The 17,061-nt window shown below is 51.8% G+C and overlaps 1 protein-coding gene across 3 annotated transcripts; it reads right to left on the minus strand.

Moving 5' to 3' along the window:
- Window positions 1-3,354: 3,354 nt before the first annotated feature.
- Window positions 3,355-16,560, minus strand: Ftcd (formimidoyltransferase cyclodeaminase). Of its 3 annotated transcripts, XM_075978836.1 has the most exons (14): window positions 16,440-16,549; window positions 15,468-15,651; window positions 14,461-14,589; window positions 12,552-12,640; window positions 12,253-12,432; window positions 11,045-11,182; window positions 10,833-10,964; window positions 8,429-8,490; window positions 8,027-8,156; window positions 7,637-7,798; window positions 5,805-5,848; window positions 5,451-5,589; window positions 4,714-4,809; window positions 3,355-3,714 (listed from the first exon to the last, which is right to left on the minus strand). In XM_075978836.1, exons 1-14 carry the CDS (start codon window positions 16,491-16,493, stop codon window positions 3,628-3,630), a joined length of 1,626 nt encoding a protein of 541 aa, XP_075834951.1. In that variant the 5' UTR covers window positions 16,494-16,549; the 3' UTR covers window positions 3,355-3,627. The 3 variants fall into 3 exon arrangements, with proteins under 3 accessions (XP_075834951.1, XP_075834953.1, XP_075834952.1); XM_075978838.1 differs by lacking the exon at window positions 15,468-15,651 and having other exon boundaries at window positions 16,440-16,560; XM_075978837.1 differs by lacking the exon at window positions 4,714-4,809.
- Window positions 16,561-17,061: the final 501 nt, after the last annotated feature.

Below are 17,061 nucleotides of genomic sequence, written 5' to 3' on the forward strand. Positions count from 1 at the left end.
GTGTTTCCTAATAACTTAGGCTTTGTAAGAAATGGATCTCAGTTGTGGTACTGCCAAAACTTGGCAATGTCCTCCTCGGGCAGCTGTTCCACAGTCTTCAGCTGCTGAGGAACTGCCACTGTCTCCCAGCTGTCTGCTTTACTCCAGATTGCCCTTTTTTTTTTTTTTAAAAAAAAAAAAAGCCTGCTAATTTTAGCGGACCAGGGCCCTCCATATTCCAGAAAAACCTCTTCTCTTTGCAATGGGTGACATTTACAAAGACCTTCTCTCCGTGTTGGGCCATACTCTGAAGTACAGGCCTTTGGAAGTCAACGCATGCATTTAGACATAAGCATCCCTGCCGTAATTCACACTCTCTAACGTCATGTCATTGCCACTCCACCGGTGCCATCTGGCCACACGGCCTGCAGCAGAAACGCCCTAACCCTAACTCTGTCTCCCTACAAAGAATCACACAGAGTCCTAGCAATAAGCCCTGCAAATAAGTCCCCACACTCAGAGTGTTCACCCAAGACCCTTATACATTTCATTAGCAATCCCACAAGCTGGAGGACCCCTCCACCCTCCAGAGTATAGACCACAGGACTATAACCAGGACCTCTCAGAGGAAAAGGACACCCTTCACTGTGACGGACCCAGGATGGTATGAAAGCCAATCTCACAGAAGGGACTTTCACACACTAAAGATATGGGAAAGGGTTCTGTTTCAGTTAGGGTTTCCGTTGCTTTGGAGAGACACCATGACCACAACAACTCTTATAAAGGAAAACATTTAACTGGGGTGGCAACTCACAGTTTCAGAGGTTTACTCCATTATCATGGTAGGACATGGCGGCGTGCAAGCAGACATGGTGCTGGAGCTGAGAGTCCTCCATCTTAATCAGCAGGCAACAGGAAGTGAACTAAGACACTGGGATGACTTGAGCATATATGAGACCCCAAAGCCCACCTCCACAGTGACACACTTTCTCCAATAAGATACCCACTCCAACAAAACCACACCTCCAGTACCAGTCTCTTTGGGAGCCATTTTCTTTCAAACCACCACAGGTTCCATTCACTAGTGTCCCTTCAACAGTCACCCCAAACCAATAAATGCTACAAAGCCCCCTCACCAACACCCCTACCCAATGCACCCATACCACAGTCTTCGCAAATAACCCTTTACCAACATAGCATCACACTCTTCTTATTTATTATTATTATTATTGGGGGGGTTGGTTCAAGACAGAATCCTATTTCATTCTATACAAGGCTATACCATACTAGGCTTCTCTCCACCATGGTGGGAACAGCCCATCTCCCACCCTGCTTTGGGTCTGTCATAGCCATTGTTCTACTTAGTTTTCTTCCTATGCTGAATAACCAACAAAAAGCAATTTGGGAAGGGACGAGTATGTTTGACTTATATTTTGATGTCACAATCCATCAATGAGGGAGGTTGTAGCAGGAGCTCAAGCAGAAACCATAGAGGGCTCACTCCCCCTGGCTCATACCCAGCCAGCGTTCTTATACAACCCAGGACCACCTGCATAGGGGTGGCACCACCCACAGTGGTCATGGCCTTATCACATCAACCAACAATCAAGCAATTCCCCACAGACACAGACACAGGGCAGTCAGATCTCAGCATTCCTCAGCTAAGATTCCCTGACTCAGGTGACTCTTGGTTGTCAACAAACTAAGCAGGATGGCTCTTCATGAAAATGATAACACACCCAACTCCTCCGCCTACGCACCCCCAGAACACACATGCTGAAAGGCAGAGTGTCAACCCAACCCTCTCTGCTGTCCTGCAGCCTCTCTGGGTTACAGTGCTGGGGATATGGCTAGGGTTAGGGCCCTAAGTCCAGGAGACATAGCAGAATCTCCTCTTTGCCTGAGGAAGGGCTAAAGGAAGCTGTACCCTGGAGAAGTAAGTCTTCTGGGCCACTGTTGTGTGTCTCCTCGGTATGAAGTGCAAAGCCTGGGCCCGGGAACTGGATGGGATCAAGTTCTCTGTCCTCAATGTACTTGGATATCAGGGAAAGAATAGAGAATCATCACCTGACTGCACCACCCCAAGACATCCCCAACCCTGGGCAGGACACGCATTTGAGACTAGCAGCTCAGCCAGCCATGAAAGATCCCATGGGACAGAGCAATATACCATTATACCTCCAAATGCTCTTTGGGGGCAGCAAGGGACAAGAGTCATCCTTGTTCTGTCTTGGACAGGAGCACAGGCATTTGTTATACACAAGTTGGCCAGGACCCCTCACCGGAACTGGGCTGCCCCCCACAAGCACCTTGTTAGGTTCAGTCTAATTTGTAGGACTTCCCGCACTGAAGGATTCCACCCCTTTGCCTGCAACACATGTGAACCATCTGTTCATGTTACTTCCCCTGGTTGATGACTCTTCCCAGAAACAAGTGACTTAAATTTTCAGATAGCAAATCTGTCCTAAAAGGCATTTAGATTTTCTGCCTCACTTAAGAAGAATGTACCACAAGCTGTTTTCTTTTTATGTACTGTGTTGATAACTACAACCATACTTGGGAGACTTTCTCATCGAGTGGCTCATCTGAAAGTCATTGGGGTGAGGGTTTTTATTAGTAATGGAGAATAGAGAGGAATAGTAGGAAATGCCCATGCTAGAGGCCATGGATAAGCAGTGCCCATGCCTGCCCGTGCTGCCACATCCCAGGACACAGAGAACTATGGAACATCTGAGGATGGAGGACGGGGAGAGCCCTGTGATGGTGACATGGAAGCTAGGAGCAGACTGTCCAGTGAAGGGAGAGAATGTCCTCATAGCCCTCAGGAGCCAGACTTTCCCCAGTGTGAGGGCTTGGAGTACTACAGTCTCTGCCCCTTGCTACATGGCTGCTCTTATGTTAACCTGACACAAACTAGAGTCACCAGCAAGGAAAGAACCTCAATTGAGAAAATGTTCCCATAAGATCCGACTGTAGGACATTTTCTTAAATAGTGATTGATGGAGAAAGGTAAGCAGCTCCCTTCCATGGCTTCTGCATCAGCTTCTGCCTCCAGGTTCCTGCCCCGCTTGAGTTCCTGTCCCAACTTCCTTTGATGATGAACAGTGATGTGGAAGTATCAGTCAAACAAACCCTCTCCTCCCCAGGCTGCTTTTTGGTCATGGTGTTTTGTCATAGCGATGGTGATCCTAACTAAGACAATGGCAATGAGTTCAGTGCTCAGAGCATCCTAGAGCTAGCAGCATCCCCATAAACACTCCATCTGGGAATCTGGAGCTGGGGCTTCATTACTCACAAACGAAGGAGTCCCCTGGTCCTGCTCCCGATTCCAGTCTCAGCTTTGCCTTGCCCCCAAACCCAAGCACACCAGGCAGGTTTGTGTTCAGAATTTACTAGAAGCCACAGATAACAGAGGGTATCAGGCTAAATGCCTGCAGTAGACCACCGCCAATCAGACCCTACTCCCTACCCCAAACCACCTCCGTTGCACCTACAGCATCCTACACAGACAGTTGTGTGTAGAGCCCCAACCTGACACTGCTGACGTCATGGCTGAATCTTCCCTCCAAGGAGGCTTGGGTCACTTAGGATAGGTAAAGACCCCTGGAAGTTGGACCATTCGTGGCGCAGGGGGAAGGGGACATCTCTTTATTCCCTCCGTGCTTCTAGGCTATCCAACACGAGTGCAGCCTGGGTCTTGGCTTCCTGCAGAAGGCTGGAGATTCGATGGCGCATCTGACAGACATAGAGAGATATGTCACCCTACCCCCTCCATGTCTGCTGTGACCTGCTGCTCCTAACAGAAAAATCCCAGGCTCCTACTGCCACTTCCCCATGGCATACCCACCTCACAGTGACTAGGGTCATCTTGAACAGCCACTCCTAGATGTATCAGTGTGGGTAGAAGTTTTGGGGACAGCCATACCCACTGGCCCTCCACAGACTCCCATCCCGTTTCTTCTACTTCTGCCCAGACTGCTGAGGGGACAGCTGTATCCATAAGACCCAGAGGGCTCACTCACAGAGGTCATATTATCTAAAGTTGGTCAGGGAGGGGCTAGACCCCAAAGATGCCCAATTGCTAGCATTCTACTTAAGAACTGAGCCCTTAAAAAAAGCTTTTTCAAAGTTGTCACAAATATCTAGGAGACAGATGCTTAAGAATGGCTGTCAGAGCTAGGGTATGGAACAGTGTGTCTGCTAATTGACAGAGGGTTCCTTTGAAGCAATAAAAATGTCCTGGAACTTGCTAGAATGATGGCTATACAATACTGAGAACGTGCAAAAATCCTACCGAATTCTATGTTTTAATATAGGAATTTGTATGTTCTGTGATTTTTACCTCAATAATACAATAAAATTGCCATGCAGCTGTTATAAATGCTGAGATTGGGTTCATTGTTTAAAGCCATTATTTTTCCAGTGCCTCGGGTGTTGGTGCTTGGGGGTCCCCAGCCTGGAATTGCCAAGTCTTCAATTCTACTATAAGAGCAGGGTAGGTGGTATGGGCACTGGGGTACTATTTAGCAACTTTTCATCTCCTAGTCAGGTCTGGACCCATGGGAAGGGGGATGTCAATGTATGCCCGCAGACACCTGATCACCCTGTACCCATGGCTCCAGGAGAGACAGCAAGAGCCTGTTCCTTCAGGTGACCAGCAAGAGTCATCCCTGCCCACGGCAGACATTGCAGGTCCCTGGGTGGGGCCTGGCACCAAGTCTTCCCCCTGCCCACCTTCTCTTTAAATGCATCATCGGTCATGTCCTTCAAGTTGATGAGCACATTGAAGTACGCACCAAACACACCTGTCTCCAAGGCTTTGGCTGCCACCTGAAGAGACACCGGTGAAAGGGGATGGTTCTGGACCCACAATGCCTCTGTGCCTCTTGAAAATATCAACAACCCTCCTGCTGAGACTGAGCAAGCTGACCCATCCTATGGGTTGACAGGCAAGGGCTTCATGCAGGGACCTGCATTCTTCAACCACTAAGCCTGACCCTACCCAGAGATCGGGCTACCGTGGCCATGTTGGTCTGAGACCTGAACTGAGAAAAGGAACCCACTACTAATTTGAAGATGCGGCTCCTGGAGGCCTGAGGAGGCTATGAAGGTTATACTTTAGAGGCTGTGGATCCCTCTGAACCTGCCCTCAGCGGTTATCTGCCTGCGAACTAGAGCCACTCCCAGTAGAGAGGATCAGTTCGCTGGGGCCTCCAGGCCATACCCTGAAATCCACTGCATACTGTAGGGTTCCTGGGTTAGTTGTAGGGGCCATAGGTCATGCCTCTGCTTTGTCCCATCCCCCACACAGGATGAGTGATGTCCACTTCCACAGGCTGGCTCAGGTATCTCCCCGTATCTCCCTGTACGTAAGCTCTGAAGATACCCAAGTTGCTGTTAACTGTGGAACAACATTGAACAAGAATGTGGATACCACCCTGAGCTGCTCTGACACCCTGGAACCCTCATACCTGCAGGTCAGACAAGCAGGCCAGGTTCCCACATAGGGCCAGCTCCTTCAGCACTGGCCACAGCTGGGACACAGTCTCTGCCAGCTTCAGTGGCACAGCAACCGCCTGTCTCAGCCCCTCCTGCAGAGCACAGGCCCGCCTAGAACCCAGGCGGCGATACGTGAGTTAGGGGCTGAGTGCATTCTGACCACAACCATCATGGTCCCTTCCCAAAGGCTGAGCACACCGACTCAGGAGTGACAAAATGATCATGACTCACTACCCATGGTGCACCTGTGCCAACCCCCACCCCCAGACACTGAGACCCATGGCCCAGAGGATCCAGCAGGCCCACCTGGCCAATACCGTGCTCACCTGTCCCTTTCTTCGGCTGTGTTCTTGGGCAGCTTTATTGCCTCCTATAGGGGAAAAAAAGACCAAAACACACATGGTGAGTGGCCACGAAGAACTGGCTGTGTGCCCTGGCCATGCTGGGATAGCAGTGAGGACTGTGTCCTGGGATGTGGCAGCACGGGCCCCATGGGCACTGCTTCTCCATGGCCTCTAGCATGGGCATTTCCTACTGAAGCGCATCATATGCTACAGGCCACAGGCAGGGACACCTTCTGTGGGGATGATGTTTCTGTTGGTATCTGTGGTCTCCAGCACTTGGTGTCTGGGTCTGGGAGTCATAGGTCCCCACAGCCACCTGGAGAAGACAGGTGAGTGGCGTTCTCTGGGGACCTTTAAAGGCTCCTGGATTCTTCCAGTCATCCTCCCTACAGTACCAAGTTCTGATGGTGTGAACAACTTTACCGTACGCAGTCTAAACACACAAGGGCGGCGCTGACATTGGAAGCTCTAAGGCCTTTTCCACCACGGTGCCGCACCCCTTGTCCCTGGTCATCTGTAGACCTGGCCTTTTTCCTGAATGGTGACAGGTAGTGTTTGTGATTTCATGAAAAGAGACTCTGTGTGTGGTGAGTGCTGCAGGTCTCAGCTTTCCATAACACCCTCCAATCTTGCAGGATGGGACAGGGCAAGAGAAAGCTGGGTAGGTCGCACGCACTCTGGTGTTGGTGTATTCACCCAGATCTCAACCAGTCTCTCTGTCTCCATGTGTATCCCTGTCTCTCTGTCTCTGTGTATGTCCCTGTCTCTGTCTCAGTGTATATCCCTGTCTCTCTGTCTCCATGTATATCCCTGTCTCTCTGTCTCCATGTATATCCCTGTCTCTCTGTCTCTGTGTATGTCCCTGTCTCTGTCTCAGTGTATATCCCTGTCTCTCTGTCTCCATGTTTATCCCTGTCTCTCTGTCTCCATGTATATCCCTGTCTCTCTGTCTCTATGTTTATCCCTGTCTCTCTGTCTCCATGTATATCCCTGTCTCTCTGTCTCCGTGTATATCCCTGTCTCTCTGTCTCCGTGTATATCCTTGTCTCTCTGTCTCTATGTTTATCCCTGTCTCTCTGTCTCCATGTATATCCCTGTCTCTCTGTCTTTGTATATTTCTCTTTATTTCTCTCTGTGTGTATCTCTCACTTCTAATCATTTCTTTCATCTGTTCAGTCTGGCCCTGCATCCTTGCTATATCCGCTCATCTGCCCACAGTCTGCAATTATTTTTCCAAATGGGTTTTCCACCTCCAAACTCTCCTGGTGGCACCTGTTATGTTGTGGCTGAGGGGTTCTTTCTAGTCCTTAATCTTCATGCTTCTTCTGTCAAGGTTTCTATGACCTCAGAGCTCTAGCCTGCTAAAGAGGTCAGGACAGGGGGCTGCCCCGGCAGTTTGCCCCTCATCCGGGTATAGTGCTGACCTCCAGGATGGCCCAGATGACTTACAGGCAAGAGGCTTCCTTCCTGCAGGTCTCTAGAATCTGGGGTCCAGATCTCACATATCTCTGGCCTGGAAGCCAAGATCCTGGCTGGCCAATCTGAGACATGTCTGCTGTTGTCTTCAATGTTACCAGCTAGTATCCTTCCAGGATCCCCAACCCCGGGGCACCCCATTCTGGGGTCCTGCCCTCCTAAGTTCCCTTTCCTGGGGCAAAGTCCATGCTCTCCAGACCTAGACCCTCAAGGTTACTGAAAGTAGGGGCTCCTAAAATACTGGCAGATCGTGCCACCTTCCCAGGGTCCTGCCCCTGGCTCCAAATTTACAGGTTACTAAGGCTAGCAAGTCCAGCCTGGCCATTGAGCATGCTTACCAGACAGGCAGCAAAAGCCTGGGCATCAGCATCCACCAATGGGATTAGCTGGGCAGAGGCCGCATGGAATGGTGGGATCAGGCGCCGCATGGTGGAGTCCAGGTGATCAAACTGGCGCCGCCCGTAGGTCATCTGGCCCACCATAGAGGCCAGGGCTGCACCCTGGTAAGGGGCAAGCTGTGGGAGCTACCCGGGGAGGGGGAGCCTGGCCACCCCAAGCCAGAACCCAACAGGGAACCCCAAGTTCAGGGAGATCAAGTGTGGAATCTCACCCAGCAGGGTCCCCCACTACAGAGTCCCACCCTCCAGAATCTCCCACTATCAACCCCAACCCGGCCTGGGTCCTGCCATTTATGGCTCTGCCCTCAATGGGTTACCTCAGGTGCTCACCATGGCTGCAACAGCCGCTGCTACAGAGCCGCCGCCTGGGGCAGCAGAGCGGGCGCCCACCTCCCGAACAAAATTGAGCAGTGACTTGTCCATCAGGCTCTGCTCAGGTCCACTAGCTGGAACCAGGTACCTACCAATGGGAGCCGCTTAAAGAGGCGGAGACACACCCCATTACCCCCAGCCCCAACTGATAGGCTGGAGAGAAGAGCAGGAGGCGGGCTGGGAGGGGGCAGGACCGAAGCGTGCAGAGAAGTTGGAGGATCAGGCACCTGGTTTAAGATTTGGTGATCAGAGATGTGAAGATGAGGAGGAAGTGGAAGAGGAGGGAAAGGGGTAAAACAAGGAAAGGAGGGGCAGGGAGCGGGCAGGGTGGAAGGGTGGGGAAGAGATGCGAGGCCTCACTCAATGATCCTCTCCTTCGGGTCGAAGGGTGCCAGGGAATCCAGGCCCAGCCGGTTCACCACCTGCAGAGAGGACATCACACCCACTGCTCAGCTTGGCGCCACCTTAACGAGTTTTTCCCCCCTCCCTTCCCAGGAACCTTGCCAGTTCACTTCCTAACAGGTTGGTATACAGACAGAAAGACTCCATGCTCCCAGGGCAAACAGGACAAAGAAAGGGTTGCCTGCCCTTCCCTCACAACAGAGCCTAGGTGGCCATGGGAAGGGCCAGCTAGATCCTCTTCTTGGGATTAGATTCTAATTCAGAATCTAATAGATTCTTACAAACAGGGGCAACTTGATTCCTCTGCACATAAATGTGAGGGAAACCGAGTTTCACCCAAATTCAGGATACAGTGAAAACAGTCCCATCTAAGATTCGAATTCATCTCAGCAAAACCATTCGACCCATTATGAAGCCATGCAACGGGGACAACACATTTCACTTTCTGAAAGCAGAAAGGGACACACACACACTCGGAGGACACAAGCAGGGTGCACCCCAAAGATGGTTCTGGGGGCGGGTAAAGGATGCCGCCTAAGAGTGGGGCCACAGAATCAGCAAGCAGTGAAGGATGGATACTCTAGGGAAGGACGGACACTCTAGGGAAGGACGGACTCTAGAGAAGGACGGGTACTCTAGGGAAGGACAGGTACTCTAGGGAAGGACGGGTACTCTAGGGAAGGACGGACACTCTAGGGAAGGACGGACACTCTAGGGAAGGACGGGTACTCTAGGGAAGGACAGGTACTCTAGGGAAGGACGGGTACTCTAGGGAAGGACGGGTACTCTAGGGAAGGACGGGTACTCTAGGGAAGGACAGGTACTCTAGGGAAGGACGGTACTCTAGGGAAGGACGGGTACTCTAGGGAAGGACGGGTACTCTAGGGAAGGACGGTACTCTAGGGAAGGACGGGTACTCTAGGGAAGGACGGGTACTCTAGGGAAGGACAGACACTCTAGGGAAGGACGGGTACTCTAGGGAAGGACGGGTACTCTAGGGAAGGACAGACACTGTAGGGAAGGACGGGTACTCTAGGGAAGGACAGGTACTCTAGGGAAGGACGGACACTCTAGGGAAGGACGGGTACTCTAGGGAAGGACGGACACTCTAGGGAAGGACGGACACTCTAGGGAAGGACGGGTCCTCTAGGGAAGGACGGACACTCTAGGGAAGGACGGACACTCTAGGGAAGGACGGGCACTCTAGGGAAGGACGGACACTCTAGGGAAGGACGGACACTCTAGGGAAGGACGGGTACTCTAGGGAAGGACGGACACTCTAGGGAAGGACGGGCACTCTAGGGAAGGACGGACACTCTAGGGAAGGACGGACACTCTAGGGAAGGACGGGTACTCTAGGGAAGGACGGACACTCTAGGGAAGGACGGACACTCTAGGGAAGGACGGACACTCTAGGGAAGGACAGACACTCTAGGGAAGGATGGATACTCTAGGGAAGGACGGGTACTCTAGGGAAGGACGGACACTCTAGGAAAGGATGGGAAAACAATATCGCTGGAGATGCGGCCACCCCCAGAGCAGATCCTGGGCCCAACAAGACGAGAAAATGTGCTGTAGACAAGCAGAACTGCTTTCAGAGAGACTCATGTGTAGATGGGACCAGGAGAGCTACGCCTGGGACATATCTACCCAAATCCGTGGACTGTGTTTTACTGGGGTAAGGAACCCAACAGAGGGGGCTGGCAGCAGACACGGCTCTTCAGAGAAGCAGCCAGACTAGGAATTAAGAAGGCAGAGAACATAAAGTTTATGTAGTACCAGTTCCAGAGGAGCCCTTCATGAGGTTCTACAGGGCCATGAAAGTGGAAAATCTTCTACCTACGAGTCAAGAGCTGGCCACAGAGCTTGCTCAGTAAAGTGCTTGCCATGCAAGCACAAAACCTTGAGTCAGGCCCCCAGGACCCCTATCAAAATCAATTAATTGGTTAATAATTAATTAATTAAAAAACCCTGGCATGGTGGTAAGCCCATTACTTGTAATTTCAGTGCTGGGGAAGTGAAGACAGAAGGATTAGCCTTCTTGGTGGGTTCCAGTGAGAGACCCTATTTCAAAAAAATAAAAAAAAAGATGGATGGCCCCTTAGAAATACACACACAGACATGCATGCACACACACACATGCACACACACACACATGCACACACACACATGCATGCACACACACACGTGCATACACACACATACACACGCGCCCCAATAAAACAAAGGAACTGAAGGAAGAAGAGGGTTTTGGATTTGGGATGGGCCCGTCTGGAAGCATGAGCTTGCTCCTGGAGCAGCTGAAGGCCTACAGCCCCCATGCCTCCCTTGACATCTCACTCCCAAAAGGAGCACAGCCCACCAGCCGTATCCGGTGCTCCTCCTCCAGAACAAACAACTTCTCCTTGTTGCAGTAGAAGGCCGCGGCATCCAGCAAGGCCTTCAGAGGCACCAGGCCCACCAGCTGCGAGCCCACCACTGGGAGGTTCAGCTCCTGTGAGACAGAGGCGGTGAGGTCAGCGGCTGGGGGTTTCCCAGTGTGAGAAGGGTGGGGGCAGCTGCTCCTCTACCCACCTGAGCTTCTCTGCAGGCCTCCTCATAGACTGTGTGCAGAGCTGTGACCTCAAAGTCCAGGATGTTTGTGGACACCTGAGCCAGGTTCTTCTCATCCAGGTACCAACCGATGCCCTGAACCTTTTTCAGACGTCCTGGCTATGAAGAGATGCATTCCCCAGCCTGGGCTAAGAATCTGGGCTCTGAATGGCCCCTGCCCAGCTTTCATCATGCCTAGCTCTGAGAGCCTCTTGTGCTTGTGTCCCCTAGCCAGATGAGTCAGGCGAGGTGGCCCCCCGATAGCTGGGTCGGCACTGTGACTTTCCTTGCTCTATCATCCTTGGTCTGGCTAGAGAGACGAGGCAAAACCTCACCCACCACATGAAAACTGAGACCAGGTTTGGTGCAGGTCTTTGATCAAACCATGTCTGAGAGACCTAGGGACACTGATGTGGGAAGCCAGGGAAAGTCCAAACTCCCCTTGTCATCCATACCTCACCTGCTTGTCACTCTGATCATCTCTTTGGAGAAAGGCAGACACTCTGACCTCATCTTTGGAACAGACATAATGGACTCGAGGGTCCCTGTGCTTTGTGTTGTACTTACAGGCTGCTGGTTCTGCAGGCAGCTAGGATCCTGGAGCCTCACTGTCTAGCAAGATGTGAGGCTGGGACAGATGGGAAGATGACTTCCTGTGTCTGATACGGACTCTGAGAAGTGATGCTCAAGCTAGCTGACAGTTTCTATGCAGACCTGGCAGGGCAGCCTTCACAACACATAAAGCTTTACTGAGGCATTGTGGGGAGGGGGCATATTTAGAGCAACTGAAGAGACGTGAAGACATCTCGGGTGACTGAGGCAGTTGTCAACACAGAAGCCTGACCCTGTCTGCTTCTGTGGAAAAGTCTGTTAAAATAAGGGCAGCTGGGGTTGCCGGAGAGAGATGGCTCAGTGGTTAAGAACGCTTGCTGCTTTTCCAGAGGACCTGGGTTCCAGGTACCTACATGATGACTTCTAACCATTAACTTCAGTCCCAAGGGACCCAGCACCCTCTTCTGGACATATGCAGGCAAAACGCATACAAATTTTAAAGGGGATCCTCAGATTCAAACACCGAACTCTAAGGCTGAGCCCCGCCCCCCAGGGCTGTGACACTAAGGGGAACAGTTTCCCTGGGGATTCCAAGGAAGACCCCTGGGGCATAGGACAGCAAGCCAGAGGCTACCCACCTGGTCTTTCCCGCGGCCCTGCTCCCGCAGGTTGAGAGCAATGCGATGGGCCTGTTCCTTGGTGCTGAGCAGGTTGATGTTGAATGCAATGAGGAATTTCCGCGCACCTGTGACAGTGGCGCCCCAACTGGGGACAAAGGAGCTAGGGCCGAAGTCAGGCACCCACTCTGCCTGTTTGAGCTGCAGGAATATTCGCGTGGGGTGAGGTGGTGGGGCCCCAGACCTGCCCACTCTCCCCAGGGGAAAAAAAACGGCAGGGAGACCACCTTCTCACACCCGGGCACCTATTGGGGCAGCACCTTCTCAGGCAGGGCCTCATACTCTCCAGCCCGGATAGCCGGCAGGGTCTGCCGACTGGGTGTCTGCGCTGCCTCACCATAGAGGTACACTGCAAAGGAACCCAAGTGGTCAGATGCTTAGCCAGGCAGAATCCAGTATATCCTCGGTCCCACAGGGGCCCAGGCAGGGCGGGTCCTTCCAACTTCAACTGGGGATAGATCTTCCTTAGTTGGTTCTCTCTGAGGAGCCCCCGCCTTCTCCACACTCTTGGAGTGGGTACAGAGGTGCAGATGGCATACCATAGACCTCTATCCACGCAAAACCAGTGCCACTGAGGAGGGCATGCTTATAGGGGTTAGGGTAGGATATGTGGGGAGTGATGATGGATACACTCGGGTTTTGTTTTTTTTTTTTAATGTGTTTTTACCATGTGGTGAACCTGTCCTCATAGGAGAAAAAAGCAGAACTTGCCATACACATGGGCCTTAGTCTCAGAAGTTAACTTATGTTCATGGCAACAACAGGGCCTGGTGGGGCCCCACCCTGTGCTGCCATATGGATGGTCTATCCTGGGGTCTCCCCACCCTGTGCTGCCATATGGACGGTCTATCCTGGGGTCTCCCCAACACCATGTTGTGTTTGTTTCTAGTTTGTCTCCTATCATTTTCTTCATCTAATTCCCCAAATGAAATCTTCCCCTCATTTTTCATGTCTATATGGTATGCATTTGTGTATGCAAGCCTATGCCTTTGTATGAGCTCATTACATGTGTGCATATGCCTGGGGAGGCCCAGGCTTGGTCATTCTTCTTCAGTGTCGTTCATTGAGAATTCCCTGGCATGCTAATAAGTTTCTTCTGTCTCTGCCTTACACAGCTGGGATGACAGGTGGGTCATCACACCCATTGCATGTATGGAGGTTTCTGGAAATCTGAACTCTGGTCCTCATGTTTGAGTGGCAGGTGCTTAGACCAGTGAGCCATCTCTCCAGCCCCGAATTCTTTCTATTTAGTAGGCATGGACTTTTTAGTCTCCAGGCTCAGCAAGCTAAACTGTGTCAAATAATGTTATGGAGTAACCTTTTTGTACACTGTGAAGATACATCTTTGCCAAGGTGCCTTCTGATTGGTTTAATAAAAGGTTGACTGGCCAATAGCTAGGCAGGAAGAGGTTAGGTGGGAGAGCCAAACTGAGAGGGTGCTGGGAAGAAGGGTAGCGTGACAAGGAGTCACCAGCAAGATGGAGACAAACATGCTATGCTGAAAAAGGGTGCCGCCATGCAGTAGAGCACAGATAAGAAATGTGGGTTAGGTTGTAAAGGCCAGATAGTAGCAAGCCTAAGTTATCAGTCGAGCATTTATAACAGTAACAAGTCTGTGTGGTTATTTGGTTATAGGCTGCTGGGACAGAGATGGCTGATGACACAGAAAAGTCTGCCTACAAATATCCACTGCCCAACAAGCAGGATGGGACATGCATCCGCACTATGCTGTGGTTGTGATTTCTGCTCGCGTTTGTTTCATGATCTAAGAAGCTGTGGCTGGTGGCTTGCGCACAGAACTTTCTTTTCCTTCCTTCCTTCTTTCCTTTCTTCCTTCCTTCCTTTCTTCCTTCCTTTCTTCCTTCCTTTCTTTTTTGGTAGTGATCTGCATTCTTTTTGTTTTTGTTTGTTTCTTTTTAATATTTATTAATGTATTGAGATAGGGTCTATGTAGCCCAAGCTGTCCTGAAATTCTCTATTGTAGAGCAAGCTGGCCTTGAACTCACAGAGATCTGCCTGCCTCTGCCTCGCCTCCTGAGCACTGGGATTAATGTGTGTACCTCAATGCTAGGTATGATCTGCATCCTTAGAAGGTGTCAAGGACAGAGAACCAGAGCACGTGTCAGAGACTGGAATCCAGAACCTGGTTGATCCTTCCAGGACACTCACCTGGTACATTGAGCTCCTCTGCCAGCCGCTGGCCAAAGGCCTTAGCACAGAGCACACACTCGTCCATGCTGATGCCCCTCACCGGGATGAAGGGGCAAACATCCAGAGCACCCATGCGAGGGTGCTCTCCTGCGGGAAAGGGTGCAGGCCATCACCCTTACAGATATCCACACTGATCACAGAAAACCACCAGCTTCAAGTGGTTGGCAGTAGCAGTTCCTCCCAGGCTGGACTATTAGGAATGCCACAGAACATGGGGACTATTGTTGCTATGGTTGGCATAGAAAGACCTTAAAGCCCTGGAGAAGGAGTAGGGCTTACATAAGCTGGCCCTTTATAATAATTTTTAAAACATCCCACAAAGCAAAGGCCTTCAGGGAGACCTTGCCAGGCTGAAAGTATCTGATAATAAGCCAGTTCTACCTTCTCTGGCAGCAGAGAATCCACACCACATCTAGAATATTGTGCCTGTCTCCTCCTACCCTTGACAAGCCTGTTATCTCCTCCTTACCATGACCTCTGAAAACGGCTCTCCGAGAATGGACAGAGACCTTGGCTTTTTGCCCAGCTCTGTGTGTCCACCAACCTTTGACCCTACCCACCCCTGCCGTTGTGTTTGGTTTTGAGGCAGTTGACAAGTTTGCTTCCTAGTACCGTGTCCTCTTCTGTCTCCCCGAGGCCTCCGTCTAGTCAAGACCTTGTCTTGAGTGAGCCCCTGTAGATGCACTGAACCCCACTGAACCCCACTCTAGGAGGTTGCTGATCTCCATAGCCTGTGTCCTAGGGTCATCTCCCCACCTTTCCACCAATCCACTCCTGCAAATAGGGAACACCATGTAGCCCTGATGCTAGTCCTAGGGGAGCCTCCAAGGAGAAGCCTGCCCACAGACCTGTTGCACTGACACCCCGTGTCCGCGCCCTGAGCCTGCCCCTCTCCCAGGATACCGTGGCACAAGCTCAGCCTGGGAACTGAGACATGGGAGGCCTGGCCCAGCTCAAGTCCTCACCCTTGTGCTTGCTCATGTCGATGAGCTGTGAGGCCACGCGGGCAGCATTGAGAGCTCCCTCGACCACACACTCTGGCCGCCCCACGAAAGTATAGACAGTGCGGTTGGTGGAGGGCCCAGCATCAACATCCAGTAGCACACAGCCTGGGGTCTGGGAGATGGCTCGGGAAATGGCATCAATCACCTGGAGATAGAGGCCCAACACCATGCCCCTCAGTCCCTACTTGGAGAGGTTGTAGCCCCACACCCAAGTGTGATCTCAAGAAGGAGGTTTGAGGGATCCCCCAAAGAACTAAGCTTCAGTCCCAGAACCCACAAGGCACAAATGGAAGGCCCCCGTGGTAGTGACTATGGCCACCCCAGGTTCAGGGTGGCCCAGAAAAATAATTGGCCTGCTATCACACCCAGACTCTCAGAGGGGGTGAACAAAGTGACAGCCTTCCAGTGGGAACAGCAGGGTTGGGACCGTTAGCTAACATGGGAAGGAACCCTGACGAGTGCAGAACCTGCCAGGTCAGGAGCTGGACTCAGATTTCAAACCCTATCCTAAGGAGCCCTCTGGCCTCAATTTCCCCATCAGGTAAGAGGGCCAATAATAGTGCCTACTTCACAAGCCTCCATGGGTGAGGAAAGAGTTAATACATATGGGAATGACCTTTCCTGTGACCTCAAATAACTCTGTCCTCTGCCTCTGTATTCAAGGGACTTTACTGTCAGATAGAAACACTGAGGTCACAAGATCCACGACCCCCACTAGGAGCACTCCAAAATCCCCAAGCCCACTTGCCAGTTCTCCAGAGTCCCCCCAAATCCATGGAACGTTCCAAAGCTGACAGTGATGGCTCCTTTGAGGGGGCCAGTAGGCTGTGGCTCTGCCCATCCTGGAGGCAATCTCCTCCCACCCCAAACTCACTCCCTTCCTGTGCCCAAGGTACCCACATATTCTGCCAGCCCCGAAGGAGCCTCACCCACCTCCTGGTTGTTCCCCTCTGAGAAGTTGGGGACACATTCCACCAACTGGGACATCGTCAGCCCTGGGTCCAGTCGCTCTTCTCAAAAGGCAGTAGAGGTGTGTGGAGTGATGGCCCTTTGGTGGCCCTGGGGCCTTTATACCTCCTCACAGCTAGTTTCTTATTAACCAGGGACCGCGCAAAGGGAGCTGGAGAGTGGAGGGTGCTCCCCAGTTAAGTACATGCTCTCCAGAATGGGTTCTCCAAAAGTCACATGATCAGGGTCAGAGGGGCACATGCTGAGGACTCTCGGGGGCCTAGAGGGGCAGAGTTAAAGCTAGGGCATCAGGCCAACCTGGGTTCAAGGCCCAGCTTGATCCAGGGCTGCCTGTTGACCATCCAGATGACACAGCTTTGCCCTCAGGACATGGCCTTTCCAGAGGAGGACCCATGGGGCTTCTGGGTTGGTATCTTTTCATAGAGGACCTGATCCTCGGGGATACAGGCGGAGAGGCCATGTGTGAGGCCTAGAGTAAAGCCTGGTCCTCCACAGAAGTCTACTTAGCTCAGAGAGGCAGGAGAGTGTGTCGGGTGAGAGCGAGAATGTTTGGAACCATGGGAATTTATGTGTGCGTGTTTATATG

The sequence above is a fragment of the Microtus pennsylvanicus genome, chromosome 7 (genome assembly GCF_037038515.1).
Source record: "Microtus pennsylvanicus isolate mMicPen1 chromosome 7, mMicPen1.hap1, whole genome shotgun sequence".
Taxonomy (NCBI): Eukaryota; Metazoa; Chordata; class Mammalia; order Rodentia; family Cricetidae; genus Microtus; species Microtus pennsylvanicus.